This window comes from Podarcis pityusensis (assembly GCF_964106645.2).
Source record: "Podarcis pityusensis genome assembly, chromosome: 2".
NCBI classification, from domain to species: Eukaryota; Metazoa; Chordata; class Lepidosauria; order Squamata; family Lacertidae; genus Podarcis; species Podarcis pityusensis.
Window position 1 is genome coordinate 121,321,814 of NC_138029.1, and position 17,171 is coordinate 121,338,984.

The 17,171-nt window shown below is 47.4% G+C and overlaps 2 protein-coding genes across 5 annotated transcripts in view; both read left to right on the plus strand.

Annotated features, from left to right (window-relative positions):
* The first annotated feature begins 1,253 nt into the window (after positions 1-1,253).
* On the plus strand, positions 1,254-11,848 carry LOC308469343 (uncharacterized protein). The gene is made up of 6 exons (XM_080991649.1): positions 1,254-1,474; positions 3,071-3,494; positions 4,360-4,441; positions 5,715-5,794; positions 6,885-7,011; positions 9,244-11,848. The coding sequence occupies exons 2-6, from the start codon at positions 3,078-3,080 to the stop codon at positions 11,433-11,435; spliced, it is 2,898 nt and encodes a 965-aa protein (XP_080847775.1). The 5' UTR covers positions 1,254-1,474; positions 3,071-3,077; the 3' UTR covers positions 11,436-11,848.
* A 2,070-nt stretch (positions 11,849-13,918) lies between these two features.
* The window catches only part of LOC308469423 (uncharacterized protein), a 28,015-nt gene continuing 24,762 nt past the window's right edge, over positions 13,919-17,171 (plus strand). Inside the window, exons 1-2 of one of the 4 annotated variants that reach the window (XM_080991871.1) lie at positions 13,919-14,091; positions 16,693-17,119. In XM_080991871.1, coding sequence (XP_080847997.1) covers positions 16,700-17,119 — 420 coding nt within the window. In that variant the 5' untranslated portion in view covers positions 13,919-14,091; positions 16,693-16,699. Of the gene's footprint in view, positions 14,092-14,891; positions 15,381-16,675; positions 17,120-17,171 lie in introns of those variants that run through there. The other 3 variants (XM_080991870.1, XM_080991869.1, XM_080991872.1) reach the window with 3 other exon arrangements.

Sequence of the window (17,171 nt, forward strand, 5' to 3'; positions counted from 1 at the left end):
TAGCTAAAGTGGTGCTTCAGGTTAAGAACAGACCTCCAGAACAAACTAATTCTTAACCCGAGGTACCAGTGTACTCCCATAGAGCATAGCTGTCAACTTTTCCCTTTGCTTGTGAGGAATCCTATTTGGAATAAGGGAATTTCCCTTTAAAAAAGGGAAACGTTGACAGCTATGCCATAGAGACTCCTTACACTGTGGTTAAACCACAGAGCCTAGGACTTGCTGATCAGAAGGTCGGTGGTTCGAATCCCTGTGACGGGGTGAGCTCCCATTGCTCGGTCCCTGCTCCTGCCAACCTAGCAGTTCGAAAGCATGTCAAAGTGCAAGTAGATCAATAGGTACCTCTCCGGCAGGAAGGTAAATGGCGTTTCCATGCGCTGCTCTGGTTCGCCAGAAGCGGCTTAGTCATGCTGGCCATGACCCAGAAGATGTATTCTGGCTCCCACAGCCTGTAAAGCGAGATGAGCGCCGCAACCCCAGAGTCGGCCACGACTGGACCTAACGGTCAGGGGTCCCTTTACCTTTACCTTTACACTGCGTTTAAAACCAAAATCGCATTTGGATAGAAACTTTCTCAGGCAGCTAGTCCTAGTCTTAATAACCCTGTACCTTCTTCCAGAAGGCAGAAGCTGAAAGAGATCATTTCCGGGGTGCACACTATCCTGCGCTATCTCTGCAGCTTTCTTGTGACACCTGGAAGCGTAGATTTGATCCAAGGTGGGAAGAGTGCGCCCAATTATTTTCTCCGCAGTCTTTACAACCCTGGACAGCATTGTTTCTTCCCTGACCGTGCAGCTCCCAAACCACACACAGAGACCATAAGTTAATACACTCTCCACAGTACAATGGTAAAATGCCATCAACAGGTCCTTTGAGAGATTGTTTTTGCGGAGGCTTCTCAGAAAATATAACCTCTGCTGTGCTCTCTTCATCAGGTCTTTGCTGTTTTCTCCCCAGGTTAGGTCGTCTCTCAACTCCATTCCCAGAAATCCAAACGCGGAGACCTGTTCCACGCACATCCCCTCAATAATGAGCGGCTGAATATTCAATTTACATTTCCTAAAGTCCACAATAATCTCCTTTATTTTCTTTTAAGTTAAGGAGTAAGTTGTTTTTCCTGCGCCACTCCCCCAACTGCTCAATTTCCTTCCTATAGGCCGCCTCCCCCTCACCAAGTCTGTGATCAAGCCAACCACCATTGTATCATTTGCAAACTTAATGATCTTATTACTGGGGTATTTTGGGGAGAGGGAAGGTCTTCTCCGCAGTTCGGTGCTGTAAGGGTTAAAGTGAACCGGATGCATGCAGAGGGAGGAGATGTGGGGGAGAGGAGGAGGAGGAGGAGTTAGAGGTGGGGCCTTGTGGGGGGGAGGTAAAGCACCTCTTTCCAGTCCGCATTCTCACGAACGGGGCAGGAAGCAAAGCAGGAGCCTTTGTCTGACCCGTGTTCTGCACCAGCATCCGTCTGAACCTGGTGAGTGTCCCTGATTTGGGTCGAAGGGGTTTCCCTGGGCAGTGGGGAGGGTGCACCGGAGGCCTCTGCAGATGATCTAAATTGGGGACACCCCCCCTAAAAAAATAAACAACCCCACGCCCAGGTCAGGGAGCGGCGCGCCTTGATTTCTTCTTATCTGCACAGCCATGGGGAGGCGGGGATTTTAAAGCCGATCTGCAAGGCTGAGCTGCGCCATCAAGTTAATCGGGCACCGACACGCGTCTGCGCCTTCACACGTGACAACAAAGGCGCGAGGCTCCGGTGGGAGCTGAGCGGGTTGCGTTGTTAGGAAGGCTCTTAGGGGGTGTCGTGGCGCGCCGCTTCCTGCGTCCGTGCAGGTGGGAGGCATGCGAGAGGAAACCAGCCCGACCGGTTCCTTTGTGAAGGCAAAGGTAGCTCCCCGCCTGTGAATGGCCTCGGATCTGCAAGTGCGAAGAGGTTGCCATGGAGACCAATGCGTGGGATGGGGGGGAGAGTGCGCCTTCTCAGGTGCAGAACAATGGGTCAACGTGGGTGGTCCGCTTAGGTGAGCTGGGAGGGGAGATGCTGGAGGGAAGATCCCCCTGGATCCCAAATGCTCAGGTTGCATCAGTGTGGAAAGAGAGACATTGGTTGCCCCTGAACTTGGGCAGCAAGAAACCTGGGCACACCCGGGAAAGGGTGGTGATGGGATTTGGCAGGTTTTAAATAGCTGTTGCAACGTTACACAGATTTCGGATACAACGCAAGATTACAAATTAGATGGATTTACAATATGCAGTTTTAAAAGTTACTGGTTTTCCTGCGGCCACCCTCCTTATGGGAATGTTTCTGTCCAGCATTTGTAGGGTTAAAGTGGGGCTTAGGAACCATAGATGAAAAAGACAGGATGATTTATTGGGTTGTATTGGAGGAAATATGATTTAAAATTATGATTTATATGGATCGAGAAAGGAAGATTAATTTGATTCGCCGGGGAAATGTCAGGTGAATGTCTAAACAAGAATGGGACATGCAGAGCCGGCGGGAAAAGGAATGAATGGGAAAGTATTAGAAATTAAGGGAAAGTGTTTTACTACGAGCAGCAAAGGAGGGTGGGAAAAGAATCCTATTTTGGGGGGGGGGGAATGGAAAGTCAATTGTTAAATTGGTGTTAAAGTCCAAATTGATTTGTTGTTAATTTTAGAATTTGGAAAATTAATTGGAACTTAATTGGAAATAAAAGGAACCATAGATGATTACAGTCTTGCATGGTACATGAATGTAATGTATCATGATTGTAATGTAAATGATGAGGCTACATTTTAATTTAATGTTTCAATATTTTAATGTCGTATTTTAATTTTGTTTTTAAGTTGTATTCATTCAACTTGTTTTTATTATTGCTTGTTAGCTGCCCTGAGCCCAGCCTTGGCTGGGGAGGGCGGGGTATAAATAATAATAATAATAATAATAATAATAATATAATTAATGGTGGAATGCAGCTGGCGGGCTTGGAGAAGTGGTGTATGTTTTTCCCAGGCTGATAGGAAAGAGACAAACACGGCAAATCAAAGGGAGAAATAAGCTTTAATCAGCAACGTGGGTTTTATGCAGGTGAAAGATGGAAGAGCAAGAAATGGATGCCGCTGAAACAGGAAGAGGCACCGATCCCATCAAAAGCGAGAGCAGTGAGGGATTCTGGGAAAGGAACACACAGGGGATCCTGAATAAAGAGGACGCCCTCAGCTCAGGTGCTCAGCACCAGGATTTCAGGCCGATCCACTACCAGGAGGCCAAGGGACCCCGAGAGGTTTGCAGCCGGCTCCACCATCTCTGCCGTCAGTGGCTGAAGCCGGGGAGACACACCAAGGCTCAGATCCTGGATTTAGTGATCTTGGAGCAGTTCCTGGCTGTCCTCCCCCTGGAGATGGAGAACTGGGTCAGGGAATGTGGAGCAGAGACCAGTTCCCAGGCGGTGGCCCTGGCTGAAGGTTTCCTCCTGAGTCAGGCAGAGGAGAAGAAGCAGGAAGAGCAGCAGGTGAGAGCATCTCAAGATCTTGTGATGGCCTTCAGGTGTTTTTGAACTAAATCTCTCATTGCCCCTGAGCAACGTTGAGGTGGGAATATTGGCTACTCCTGGTCCAGATAGTCCCAACAGACTCTGAAAGAGAGGGAGGGCAATATTATGAACAAAATGGAGTGACTTCAAATATGGATTCCTGAATAATATGCAGTTGAAAAGGTTGACAACAGGGAATAATAATAATAAAATAATAATTTTTATTTATTCCCCAGCCAGAGCCAGGCTCAGGGTGGCTAACACCAATAAAATTACAGTAAAAACATAATAGGGAAAAAACTAATTTAAAATGCAGGTTAAAATGTAATTTAAAATGCAGCCTGATTTTAAAAATAGCCCATAGATCAAAAACCATAAGGGGAGGGAAACATAAGGGTCAGACTGAGTCCAAACCAAAAGCCGGGGGAACAGCTCTGTCTTGCAGCCCCTGCGGAAAGATGTCAGGTCCCGCAGGACCCTAGTCTCTTGGGACAGAGCGTTCCACCAAGTCGGGGCCAGTACTGAAAAGGCCCTGGCCCTGGCTGAGGCCAATCTAACCAGCTTGTGACCTGGGACCTGGGAAAGGTGGGAAGTCCAGAAATTTGAAGGAATCTCTAAATATGGATATGTATTTTGTTTTGTTAATGATTTTATATTTGTAAAACCAAATAAAAATTATTTCAAAAAAAGAGATGGAGGGAGGGCACATCCCAAAAACCTCTACTTTAATTCACCAACATTCTCTGGAAAATCTTCCAAGTACTGCTCATGTTTTCCCCTGTGTCATTCTGTTTTCTAATACATCTCCTCATTCAATGTCCTCCAATCCTTATCGCTCTTTCAGGTAAAGGGTCTGCTTGCAGAAATGAGAAGCAATTTCCCCGACGCAGAGAGATCTCCGCTGGATGTCAGAGAGAAGCCACTGGGTAAGGATCCATCGATTGTCTCCATATGGTCTCCCTCTGTTGGTTTTGAAAGGGATCCGTGGCCTATTTTGATCTGGCGAGGGAAGAGAGTTCAGTGTGCATGCAGGAAATAAACAACTACAGTGGTACCTTGGTTTAAGAACAGTCCTGTTAAAGAACGATTTGGTTTACGAATGACCGCAAAATCAGAAGTAGTGTCCTGGTTTGCGAACTTTACTTCAGTCAAAGAACGGAATCCGAACAGTGGAAGAGCACCTCATTAGGGAAAGCGCACCTCAGTTTAAGAACGGTATTGGTTTAAGAACGGACTTCTGGAACGGATTAAGTTTGTAAACCGAGGTACCACTCTACAGTGGTACCTTGGGTTAAGTACTTAATTCATTCCGGAGGTCCGTTCTTAACCTGAAACTCTTCTTAACCTGAAGCACCGCTTTAGCTAATGGGGCCTCCTGCTGCCGCCGCACGATTTCTGTTCTCATCCTGAAGCAAAGTTCTTAACCCAAGGTACTATTTCTGGGTTAGCGGAGTCTGTAACCTGAAGCGTTAGTAACCCGAGGTACCACTGTATCTGATTTTCAGAAGACATCCGAAGGCAGCCCTGTATTGGGAAGTTTTAAATGTCTGATGTTTTATCATGTTTTTAATATTCTGTTGGGAGCTGCCCACAGTGGCTGGGGAAACCCAGCCAGATTGTTGTTGTTGTTGTTGTTTAGACATTTAGTCGTGTCTGACTCTTCGTGACCCCATGGACCAGAGCACACCAGGCACTCCTGTCTTCCACTGCCTCCTGCACTTCGGTCAAACCCATTCTGGTAGCTTCGAGAACACTGTCCAACCATCTCGTCCTCTGTCGTCCCCTTCTCCTTGTGCCCTCCATCTTTCCCAACATCAGGGTCTTTTCCAGGGAGTCAGCCTTCTTTTTGGTCCAGCTCTCACTTCCATACATCACTACTGGGAAAACCATAGCTTTAACTATACGGACCTTTGTTGGCAAGGTGATGTCTCTGCTTTTTAAGATGCTGTCACTGCTTTTCTCCCAAGAAGCAGGCGTCTTTTAATTTCGTGGCTGCTGTCACCATCTACAGTGATCATGGAGCCCAAGAAAGTAAAATCAAATAATAAATTATTATTATTATTGAGCAACCGAGTTTTATTCATTCCCTCCACAACAGAGAAGAATGGCTGCCAATGCCCATGTGTGCTTAGACATGCTTTCATTCGCCTCTGAGATAAGCATGAGCCAATGGCTTCACACAACCTTTGTCTCTCACAGGTGACGGGATGAAGCTGAGAAGATCTACTCAGACGTCTCTTCTCTGGGGAGGAGAAGGAGCTGTTGCAGAACCAGATCAGGTAAGGCAGGAGTGGGGACTGCATTCTCATCTGTGTAACATTTGGGGTTTCACATGCCAGATGTAAAAATGGATGAAGTTAGTTTGTATATACCAGTGGTGGCGTACCTATGGCACGCGCACCATTGGCACATCCGCGCTGTTGTTTTGTTTTTCTATTTCTGCTCCTGCTCCTTCCCACACTACTGTGTGCGTCCGCTGCTTAAACCCGGAACTCTCCCCCCCCCCTTTTTTTCTTTTGGTCAGTAGCTGGTGATTATGTTCCGCAATTGGTCTATTTTTCTTTCTTCTTTCCTTTTTCAAAAATTTTATTAATTTTCCAAATTTATAACAAACATCAAAAAACAAACAAACATAAATCCTAACTGTAATTCCACTTTTGTTAACATTTTTAGGTGACTTCCTCGAATCCCCCTAGCTGAGGTGTGGTGGTTAAGAGCGGTGGACTCGTAATCTGGTGAACCGGGTTCGCGTCTCTGCTCCTCCACATGCAGCTGCTGGGTGACCTTGGGCTAGTCACACTTCTCTGAAGTCTCTCAGCCCCACTCACCTCACAGAGTGTTTGTTGTGGGGGAGGAAGGGAAAGGAGAATGTTAGCCGCTTTGAGACTCCTTCGGGTAGTGATAAAGCGGGATATCTAATCCAAACTCCTCCTCCTCCTCCTCCTCCTCCTCTTCTTCTTCTTCTTCTTCTTCTTCTTCTTCTTCTTCTTCTTCTATGTATATCATTGTAACAGTTTTCCAAAACTAATTTCTCATAAAATTCACTTAATTAACATCTTTCTTTTCAATTTAGCTTTAGATATATTATTCTAGAACATCACATATTTAAATCCTAAACCAATCTGGTACTTGCAAGTGTTTCTGTTTAAATTATGCTGTAATCTGTTCAGATTGTGCAGATAAAATATCACGGGTAGAATTCTACAGGGTGTGTTGTTAGTGTGTGAAAAGAGTGATCCAAGGAGCCCCAGGTATGCACTTCCAGATGGGGGAGACATCAGGCGTCATCCTGGCACCTGGGCATCTTCACTTGGTCGCAAGTGCCTGGTAGGCAGGTGCAAATAACAAAATGTTTTCTTTTTCTTTCAGGGTCCAATATCTTTTGAGGATGTGGCTGTGTGGTTCAATGAAGAGGAGTGGGCCTTGCTGGATCCTGACCAGAGGGCGTTGCATAACGAAGTCATGGAGGAGAATGTTGGTATCCTGGCATCTCTCGGTGAGGCTCCCTCTTGGATCTTCATATATGCTTCATGAGTCAGTATTTCTTTACGGAATGAACGGGATGCGGGTGGCGCTGTGGTCTAAACCACTGAGCCTCTTGAATCCCAGCGACGGAGTGAGCTCCCATTGCTCTGTCCCAGTTCCTACCAACCTAGCAGCTCGAAAGCACACCGGCACAAGTAGATAAATAGGTACCACTGCGGCGGGAAAGTAAACGGCATTTCCGTGCACTCTGGTTTCCGTCACAGTGTTCTCTTGCACCCGAAGCGGTTTAGTCCTCCTGGCCACATGACCCGGAAAGCTGTCTGTGGACAAACACCGGCTCCCTCAGCCTGAAAGCGAGATGAGCTCCCCAACCTCAAAGTCGCCTTTGACTAGACTTAACTGTCCAGGGGTCCTTTACCTTTACTTCTTTATGGAATGAAATCCAATATTCCGAGGTGGATCAACAGTGGCTCTCCTGCAGTATCTGAGCTTTCTATACCTCTGCAATTAACCTTGAATAAGCACGTACCTGCCGTATTCTCCCTGAATCTTCCACTCACGCCTTTCTAAACCATGGCCTTTGCAAGTGGAAGTGCCAGGTGTCTGTTTTTTGTGTGTGTTTAGGGCTTTGGGAAGGCAAATCCAGAGCTCCCGTGTGTGTGTGTGTGTGTGTGTGTGTGTGTGTGTGTATATATATATATATATATATATTCCCTAGAATGGGGTGGGAAGGAAGCTTCTGGGGAAAAAGGCTCAGAAACTCCCTTGTACAGCTGGATAGACCAGGGTACGGAAGGAAGATCATTGTAATAATAATAGTAATAATAATTTATTATTTGTACCCCACCCATCTGGTTTCTCCAGCCACTCAGGGCGGCTCCCAACAGAATATAAAAACACAATAAAACATCAAACGTTAAAAACTTCCTTAAACGGGGCTGCCTTCAGATGTCTCCTAAAAGTCAAATAGTTGTTTATTTCCTTGACATCTGGTGAGAGGGTGTTCCACAGGGTGGGTGCCGCTACCGAGAAGGCCCTCTGCCTGGTTCCCTGTTACCTCACTTCTCGCAGTGAGGGACTGCCAGAAGGCCCTTGACGCTGGACCTCAGTGTCTGGGCTGGATGATGGGGGTGGAGATACTCCTGCAGGTATACGGGACCGAGGCCGTTTAGGGCTTTCAAGGTCAGCACCAACACTTTGTTGTGCCTGATAGCAAACTATTATAATTGACAGGTTTGGAGAGGGGGCTGAGGACTCTTAAAATAATTTACAGTACCAGCTGTAGAGGCTCGTCTGTTCCTGCACCCATGATGAGCCGCTGTGCATAACACAGCTAAGCCTTTTCTCCAGGCCACTGCGTTACCCTGGTGGAAATGGTGCACACCCCTGCCATCGCTCCCTTGATCATCCAAGCTTGCAAAGTAACAAATATCTTCAATACCAAGGATGAGAGTCTAGGGGTCTCTTTCAGGCGTGGGGGTCATATTCAAAAAGGGTTCTCCGTTTCCAAAGCTACTCTTCGTGAGAAATGGGGGTTTGTGAAGTATAATTGGTTGCAGCTAGCCCAAATCCAGCCATTCCAAAAATGCATAGTAAGTAGGTGCACGAATCATAGTTCTCAAACTGGGTTGGGTTGAGTGAGAGTGATTGGCCCAAGACCGGACAATGAGATTCATCCCTGAGTTGGAAGCTGAACTCAGGTTTCTGTGGTTTGAAACCAATACTCTGTATCACACCTGCTGTGTCAGGAGAGCTAGTTAAATGTGTAAAGGGAAAGGGACCCCTGACCATTAGGTCCAGTCGTGGCCGACTCTGGGGTTGCGGCGCTCATCTCGCTTTACTGGCCGAGGGAGCCAGCGTACAGATTCCGGGTCAAGTGGCCAGCATGACTAAGCCGCTTCTGGCGAACCAGAGCAGCACACGGAAACACCATTTACCTTCCCGCCGGAGCGGTACCTATTTATCTACTTGCACTTTGACGTGCTTTCGAACTGCTAGGTTGGCAGGAGCTGAGACAGAGCAACGGGAGCTCACCCTGTCGTGGGGATTCGAACCACCGACCTTCTGATCATCAAGCCCTAACCTCTGTGATTTAGACCACAGCGCCACCCGCGTCCCAGTTAAATGTGTACTTCCCTCTATATCCACTCAGTTTTGCCTTTATCCTAAGTATGGAAGTCGTTAAGCTAGATAAGGGTCTGTTTCTTCCTTAAGCTCTTATGAGTTTCTCAATTCATTGCAGAATGTGATGAATCGGAAATGAAGAATAAGGAAGAACTACACGGAAAAGAGACCCAGGGCCGAGACAGCTGTAGGAAGCGAGAAGAGCAAAGGAGGAAAATCGAAGCAGAAAAGAAAGGGAAGACGCTTCTAAAGGACAGTGGCTTTTATGCAACCTCAGTCCAGGAAAAAACAGATGACAGAAAGCCATGTGGTAACTGCCTCGTTCAATGGGAAAGTCTTGGTTCAAAACACCAATGTAAATCCTACTGCAAAAATTACAAAGGGGAGCAACCGCATAGATGCTCTGAGTGTGGAAAAGGGTTCAGAGACAGTTATAGCCTTTCTTGCCATCAGAGAATTCACACAGGAGAGAAACCATATAAATGCTCAGAATGCGGAAGTAGCTTCAGTAGCAAGCAAAGACTCGTTTATCATCAAAGAATTCACACAGGGGAGAAACCGTATCAGTGCCTGGAATGTGGAAAGAGCTTCAGAGAAAAGTTTACCCTTTCTTCTCATCGAAGAATTCACACAGGAGAGAACCAATATGAATGCTTGGAATGTGGAAAGAGCTTCAGTGACAATTCTACCCTTTCTTCTCATCAGATAATTCACAAGGGGGGGAAACCATATAAATGCTTGGAATGCGGAAAGAGTTTCTCTCAGAAGTTACGTCTAACTATTCACCAAAGAATTCACACAGGGGAGAAGCCATATCAGTGCTTGGAATGTGGAAAAAGCTTCAGAGAAAATTCTAGCCTAGCTTCTCATCAAAGAATTCACACAGAGGAATATAAATGCTTGGAATGTGGAAAGAGCTTCATTAGTCATTCAAAACTTACTCGGCATCAAACCATTCATCCCGGAGAGAAATCATATCAATACTTGGAATGTGGAAAGAGCGTCATTAGTCATCCAAAACTTACTCATCATCAGACAATTAATACAGAGGAGAAACCATATAAATGCTTAGAGTGTGGAAAGAGCTTCAGACATAATTCTACCCTTTCTTCCCACAAAAGGATTCATACAGGGGAGAAACCATATAAATGCTTAGAGTGTGGAAAGGGCTTTAGTCAGTGCTCCCCTCTCACTCGCCATCAGAGAATTCACACAGGGGAGACACTGTATAAATGCAGTGAGTGTGGCAAGAGCTTCAGTCGGAAGGTACAACTCGGTGTTCATCAGAGAATTCACACTGGGGAGAAGCCGTATCAGTGCTTGAAATGTGGAAAGAGCTTCAGAAACAATTCTAGCCTTTCTTCTCATCAGACAATTCACACTGGCAAACAGCCATATAAATGTTTGGAATGTGGAAAGAGCTTTACTTTAAAGATGAACCTCAATACCCATAAAAGAATTCACACGGGGGAGAAGCCGTATAAATGCTTGCAATGTGGAAAGAGCTTAAGCAGCAAGGACAGACTCGCCGACCATCAAAGAACTCACACTGGTGAGAAACCCTTTAAATGCTTGGAATGTGGGAAAAGCTTCGCTGCGAAGATAAATCTCACTACCCACAAAAGAATTCACACGGGGGAGAAACCCTATAGATGCTTGCAGTGTGGAAAGAGCTTCAGTCAGAGCCACCATCTCACTTACCATCGCAGAATTCACACTGGGGAGAAACCGTATAAATGCTTAGAGTGTGGGAAGAGCTTCAGAAACCGTACTAGTGTCATTTACCACCAGAAAGCGCACACTCCAGAGACACAATATAAATGCTCAGAATGTGGAAAGTGCCTCAGTCAGGAAGCGGATCTGGTCGATCATAAAAAAATGCACACCCGGGAGAAACCATATGTATGTGTGGAATGTGGAAAAAGCTACGCTCTGGAGAATTGTCTTAGAAAACATCAAAGAATTCATACAGGAGAGAAACCATATAAATGTGCTGAGTGTGGGAAAAGCTTCGCTGAGAAGTCAACTCTCACGACACACCAACGAGTTCATACGGGAGAGAAACCCTATAAATGCCTGGAGTGTGGAAAGGGCTTTAGTCAGTGCTCCCCTCTCACTCGCCATCAGAGAATTCACACAGGGGAGAAACCCTATAAATGCCTGGAGTGTGGAAAGGGCTTCGCTCAGAGTTCCCATCGCAATCTTCATCAAAGAACTCACACATCGATGGGCAGCGTATGGGAGCAGCTTTCTTCAGATCTCCAGCCTTTATTCCCACCAAAAAATCCATACAGCGGAGAACCCATATAAAGACTTGGAATATTAAAGGAGCTTTCGGAGCAGTTCCTTCTTTCCGCAAGAAGAAACCATATAAATGCTTGTAATGCGTACGGACAGGGCTTGTGCCAAGACACTTTGTGGAGGAATATTTTAAAAGTGCTTGGAAGGAGCTTCTGAAGAAGCAGAAATTTCCATTATCATCAAATAATTCACAGTGGGGGGGGGGGTCATATCAGTGCCTGGAGTGCAGGAAAAGCTTGAGTAAGAAAATGCAGCTCCCATCTCACTGAAGAATTCTCAGAGGGGAGAATAAGCAAAGAATAAAGTTAGTAGGTTCCTCCAGACTTGTTTACAGGTAACAAGGGAGCAAGATTTCTGTGACTCCTGCTCCCATCTTATGCTCAGCCTGTATATTTGTGTAAATAAAACATATCCGAAAGACACTGTCTTCTCCAGTCTGTACCTTGACTCTAAAGAACCCTAACCGCTGTGGACTCATGACAATCTGCAGAGAAATCAGAGATTAATAATAATAATACAGTGGTGCCCCGCAAGACGAAAAACTCGCAAGACGAAAAACTTGCTAGACGAAAGGGTTTTGCGTTTTTTGAGTCGTTCCGCAATACGAATTTCCCTATGAGCTTGCTTCGCAAGATGAAACATCTTGCGAGTTCCTGCGAGTTTGTTTCCTTTTTCTTAAAGCTGCTAAGCCGTTAATAGCCACTAAGCCGCTAATAGCCGTGCTTCGCAAGACAAAAAAACCGCAAGACGAAGAGACTCGCGGAACAGATTAATTTCGTCTTGCGAGGCACCACTGTAGTAATAATAATAATAATATTTATACCCTGTCCATCTGGCTGGGCTTCCCCAGCCACTCTGGGAGGCTTCCAACAAAATATTAAAATACAGTAATGCATCAAACATTAAAAGCTTCCCTAAGCAGGGCTGTCTTCAGATGTCTTCTAAAAGTCTGGTAGTTGTTGTTCTCTTTGACATCTGGTGGGAGGGCGTTCCACAGGGCGGGCACCACCACCGAGAAGGCCCTCTGCCTGGTTCCCTGTAACCTCACTTCTCACAGCAAGGAAAGCGCCAGAAGGCCCTCAGCGCTGGACCTCAGGGTCAGGGCAGAATGATGGGGGTGGAGACGCTCCTTGAGGTGTACGGGACCGAGGCCATTTAGGGCTTTAAAGGTCAGCACCAACACTTTGAATTGTGCTTGGAAACGTCCTGTGAGCCCATGTAGGTCTTTCAAGACCGGTGTTATGTGGTCTCAGCGGCCGCTCCCAGTCACCAATCTAGCTGCCGCATTCTAGATTAGTTGTAGTTTCCAGATCACTTTCAAACGTAGCCCCACATAGAGCGCATTGCAGTAGTCCAAGTGGGAGATAACTAGAGCATGCACCACTCTGGCGAGACAGTCCGCGGGCAGGGAGGGTCTCAGCCTGCATACCAGATGGAGCTGGTACACAGCTGCCCTGGACACAGAATTGACCTGTGCCTCCATGGACAGCTGTGAGTCCAAAATGACTCCCAGGCTGCACACCTGGTCCTTCAGGGGCACAGTTACCCCATTCAGGACCAGGGAGTCCTCCACACCTGCCCACCCCCTGTATCCCCAAAACAGTACTACTGTCTTGTCAGGATTCAACCTCAATCTGTTAGCCGCCATCCATCCTCCAACTGCCTCCAGACACACTCACAGGACATTCACTGGTTCTGATCTGAAAGAGGTAGAGCTGGGTATCATCCGCATATTGATGGATGAACAAACTTTTTACCTAATGTCTGCAACTGATCTCAATATTTACGCGTGATATGTTAAATAGCTTTACAGCCTCCTCCACACTACATTTCCTTACCAACAAGAGCAACAGCACGTTTAATACAATACTGTATTACACTTTAGACTATCATTCAAAAACTTCCCTTCCTTTCTCCAGCAAACTGGGTATAATATTTCTGGACAACTTTGCAGGGCTGGCGTAACCCAGCCACAGACCTGCTCCCTGCCCTTCTCTCCCCCACCGCTACTCCTTGCCCCACAATGAAGAAAAAAAGCTTCGCCCCATTATTATTTTTCCACCTTTAACTCTTGCATTGCTGGAGGCTGGACTAGATGACCCTCGGGGTCCCTTCCGACTCTACAATTCTTTGATTCTATTAAATTCCTTGCTCCCTCTGTCCCCTCGCCAAGAAAAGAGGTGCGCATTTGCACGTGGGGCAGCAGAACCGCCCTGCGCAGTGATGGAAAAGGGCTGCTCTACCCACTAGACCTCCTTTCCCCCCCCAAAAAAAACTCTTCAAAGTTACTTTAAAAATGCTGTTTTCCTGCTCATCCGCCCCCCCCCCGGCCACGTTCGCTTAGGAGCCCGAAGTGCCGGCGAGTCTCTCCCCCCCCCCGCCCCCACGGGCAGGAGATGCCCAGATTCCCATCTGTGTGCGCGCAGGGCGCACGTTTCCTCTTTGGCACAGAGCGGCGATGCTCGTGCTTAGGCCCTGCAAGGGTTAAAAAAAGAAGCGGATTCCTAGAGAAGAAGGAAATTTGGGGTGGGAGGGAGAGAGGGGGCTTCCTCCAGAGCAGAAGCGGCTCCCCGCTTTGCAGAGGAAGGAGCCTCTGCTTTCCCCCACCGCGCGCTGCGTCTGCGGCTCCTTCTGCAACCCGGTGAGATTCTGCAACATCTTTTTGGTGCGTTTGGTGGAAAGGAGGAGGCGTCGCATGGGAGACGCAGATCAGGAGAACCATCACAGGAAACAAATAGGGAGAGGGGTTGTTCGTGTCTCCGTTCCCCATCTAAGATGGAATCGTAAACTTGCAAGAGTCATCTTGTCCAAACCCCTGCAATGCAGGAATCTTTTGCCCATGTGAGACTCGAACCCACGACCCTGAGATGAAGAGTCTATTGCTCTCCCGGCTGAGCTGTTTGGGGAGGCTGGGGTTTAAAGTGGGTCTGCGAGGTGGAGTTGATCAGTGGGAGCGGATGGTCATAGAGTTGGAAGGGACCCTGAGGATCATCGACTCCACCCCCCTTTAACACAGGAACATGCAACTGATCCATATTTTATTTTGCTGGAAGCTGCCCAGACTGATTGGGGGAACCCAGCCAGATGGGCCAGGGTGTAAGCAATAAAATTATTATTATGATTAAGGAGCAAACATGCGCTGAGGATGGGAGTTTGGGCTTCTCCTGGCCTGCAGGCGACATATCTCCTGTTATAATTGTTTATGCACATCATGTAATTAGGTAAAGGTAAAGGGACCCCTGACCATTAGGTCCAGTCGTGGCCGACTCTGGGGTTGCGGTGCTCATCTCGCTTTACTAGCCGAGGGAGCCAGCGTATAGCTGGTCATGTGGCCAGCAAGACTAAGCCGCTTCTGGTGAACCAGAGCAGCGCACGGAAACGCCGTTTACCTTCTCGCTGGAGCGGTACCTATTTATCTACTTGCACTTTGACGTGTTTTTGAACTGCTAGGTTGGCAGGAGCAGGGACCGAGCAACGGGAGCTCCCCCTGTAGTGGGGACTCGAACCGCTGACCTTCTTATCAGCAAGTCCTAGACTCTGTGGTTGAACCCACAGCGCCACCCGCGTCCCTAATTAATCATGTAAATAAATAGCAATAAAAAGCTTTACAAAGAAAATAATTCAGAAAAGAGGCAAGCAGGCATGACGGCCAGTAGCCATTGATAGCCCTCTGCTCCATGAATTTGTACCGTCCTCTCTTAAAGGCAGCGCGGTGCAGTGGTGAGAGCAGGCCAGGACCATGAAGCTCCTGAGGGGACAACAACTTTGGCCCACTTCCTGTCAGCATGGCCTACCTCATAGGGTTGTCATGAGGATTAAATGGAGAGAGGGGGAGCCACGCATGCTGCCTTGAGCTCCTTGGAGGAAAAGGTGGAATACAAAAGTATAGACTCCTGGAGTCAGAAGGGACCTGAGGGTCATCTAGTCCAACCCCAGCGATGTAGGAATATACAGGTGGATCGAGCCTGCAACCTTGGTGTTACTGGAAATATGCTCTAACCAGCTGAGCTCTCCCAGCCAATTCTTCTTCTTCCCTTAAAATTAAAGCCCCTGTTTGTCAAGCGGAGCTTTCCAGCTTGGTAGCACATAATAAATGTGTGCGCATTCAGACGCCAGTGTTTTCCAGGGATCACGTTATGCTGAGAGTACTTCTGCCCAAATACACTATTCCTGTATGAGGGGTTTGGCATTTACAGGATTAAAACCGAGCTTTAAGAGCATAGCTGAAAACAGTCCTTGTTAGTGATCCCTGAATATAGCAATGGGAGGAAGCTGGGCCAGGATGTGGTATGTTTCTCTCTGGCTGATGAGTCTGTGTGAGTCTGGGTATGGACGCAGAATCTTAAGAGTTGGAAGGGATCTGAGGGTCATCTAGCCCAACCCCTGCAATGCAGGAATCTCAGCTGAAGCACCCAGTGCTTTTCCAGCTGCACTGGCTCCCGGTGGAGTACAGGGTCAGGTTTAAGGTGCTGGTTTTGACCTTTAAAGCCCTTCACGGCCTAGGACCCTCGTACCTACGGGACCGCCTCTCCCGCTATGCCCCACGGAGGACCTTAAGGTCCATAAATAGCAACACCCTAGAGGTCCCGGGCCCTAAGGAAGTCAGATTAGCCTCAACCAGAGTCAGGGCCTTCTCAACACTGGCTCCGGCCTGGTGGAACGCTCTGCCTCATGAGACCAGGGCCCTGCAGGATCTGATTTCTTTCTGCAGGGCCTGTAAGACAGAGTTGCTCTGCCTGGCTTTTGGCTTGGAATTAACTTGATCCCCCCACCCCTCTTTCTTTTTTCCTTCTGTGATGGAACTCCTACTTGGGGACTTCCCTGGCTTTTTTAAAATGTATTTTAATCTTGTTTTTTAAGTTGTATTTCAATAAATTGTTTTATATCTGGTGTTAGTCACGCTGAGCCCGGTCTTGGCTGGGGAGGGCGGGGTATAAATAAAATTTATTATTATTATTATTATTATTATTATCCATGACAGATGGCCACCCAACCTCTGCTTAAAAACCTCCGAGGAAGGAGAGTCCGCAGTCTTAAGGGAGACCAAGATGCGGTCTTGGTCCAGGTTCTTAGATTTTGGGGCAGGGATCCCGCAAACGGGCAGCATGAGAGGAACATGAATAGCTGTGTGAGCAATAGAACCTCCATATGCAGAACCGGTATACCGGATCTCAAATGGGGGGAAGAAATGTTGTGTATTACATAATTCACAATATGAGGAATCAAAATGAAAAATACGTTTTCATCAGAGAATGTTTTTCTGCAGATAAGAGATGGAAGAACAAGACTCTGCCGCCCTCGAAGCAGGAAGACAGCCTGATAGCGTCGTGATTGGGAGCACTGGGGAAATTTGGGTTGGAAGCAGACACAAGACATTGAGGCAGAACATCCATGGCTCAGATGTGCACTGCCAACAGTTTAGGCACTTCCAGTACCAGGAGGCCAAGGGACCACGGGATGTTTGCAGCCGACTCCACCATCTCTGCTGTCAGTGGCTGAAGCCGGGGAGACACACCAAGACTCAGATCCTGGATTTAGTGATCCTGGAGCAGTTCCTGGCTGTCCTCCCCCCGGAGATGGAGAACTGGGTCAGGGAATGTGGAGCAGAGACCAGTTCCCAGGCGGTGGCCCTGGCCGAAGGTTTCCTCCTGAGTCGGGCAGAGGACAGGAAGCAGGAAGAGCAGCAGGTAAGAGTTTTGTCTGGATCAGGGAAAGTCAACCTGATGTCCTCTAGAGATTGTTGAA

What these genes read in the sequence shown, in the direction of transcription:
- LOC308469343 (XM_080991649.1), top strand. Translation starts at nt 3,078, where the DNA reads ATGGAAGAGCAAGAAATGGATGCCGCTGAAACAGGAAGAGGCACCGAT. An exon ending in TGTCAGAGAGAAGCCACTGG is followed by an intron (nt 4,442 to 5,714) that starts GTAAGGATCCAT and finishes TGTCTCTCACAG; the next exon opens with GTGACGGGATGAAGCTGAGA. An exon ending in CTGTTGCAGAACCAGATCAG is followed by an intron (nt 5,795 to 6,884) that starts GTAAGGCAGGAG and finishes TTTTTCTTTCAG; the next exon opens with GGTCCAATATCTTTTGAGGA.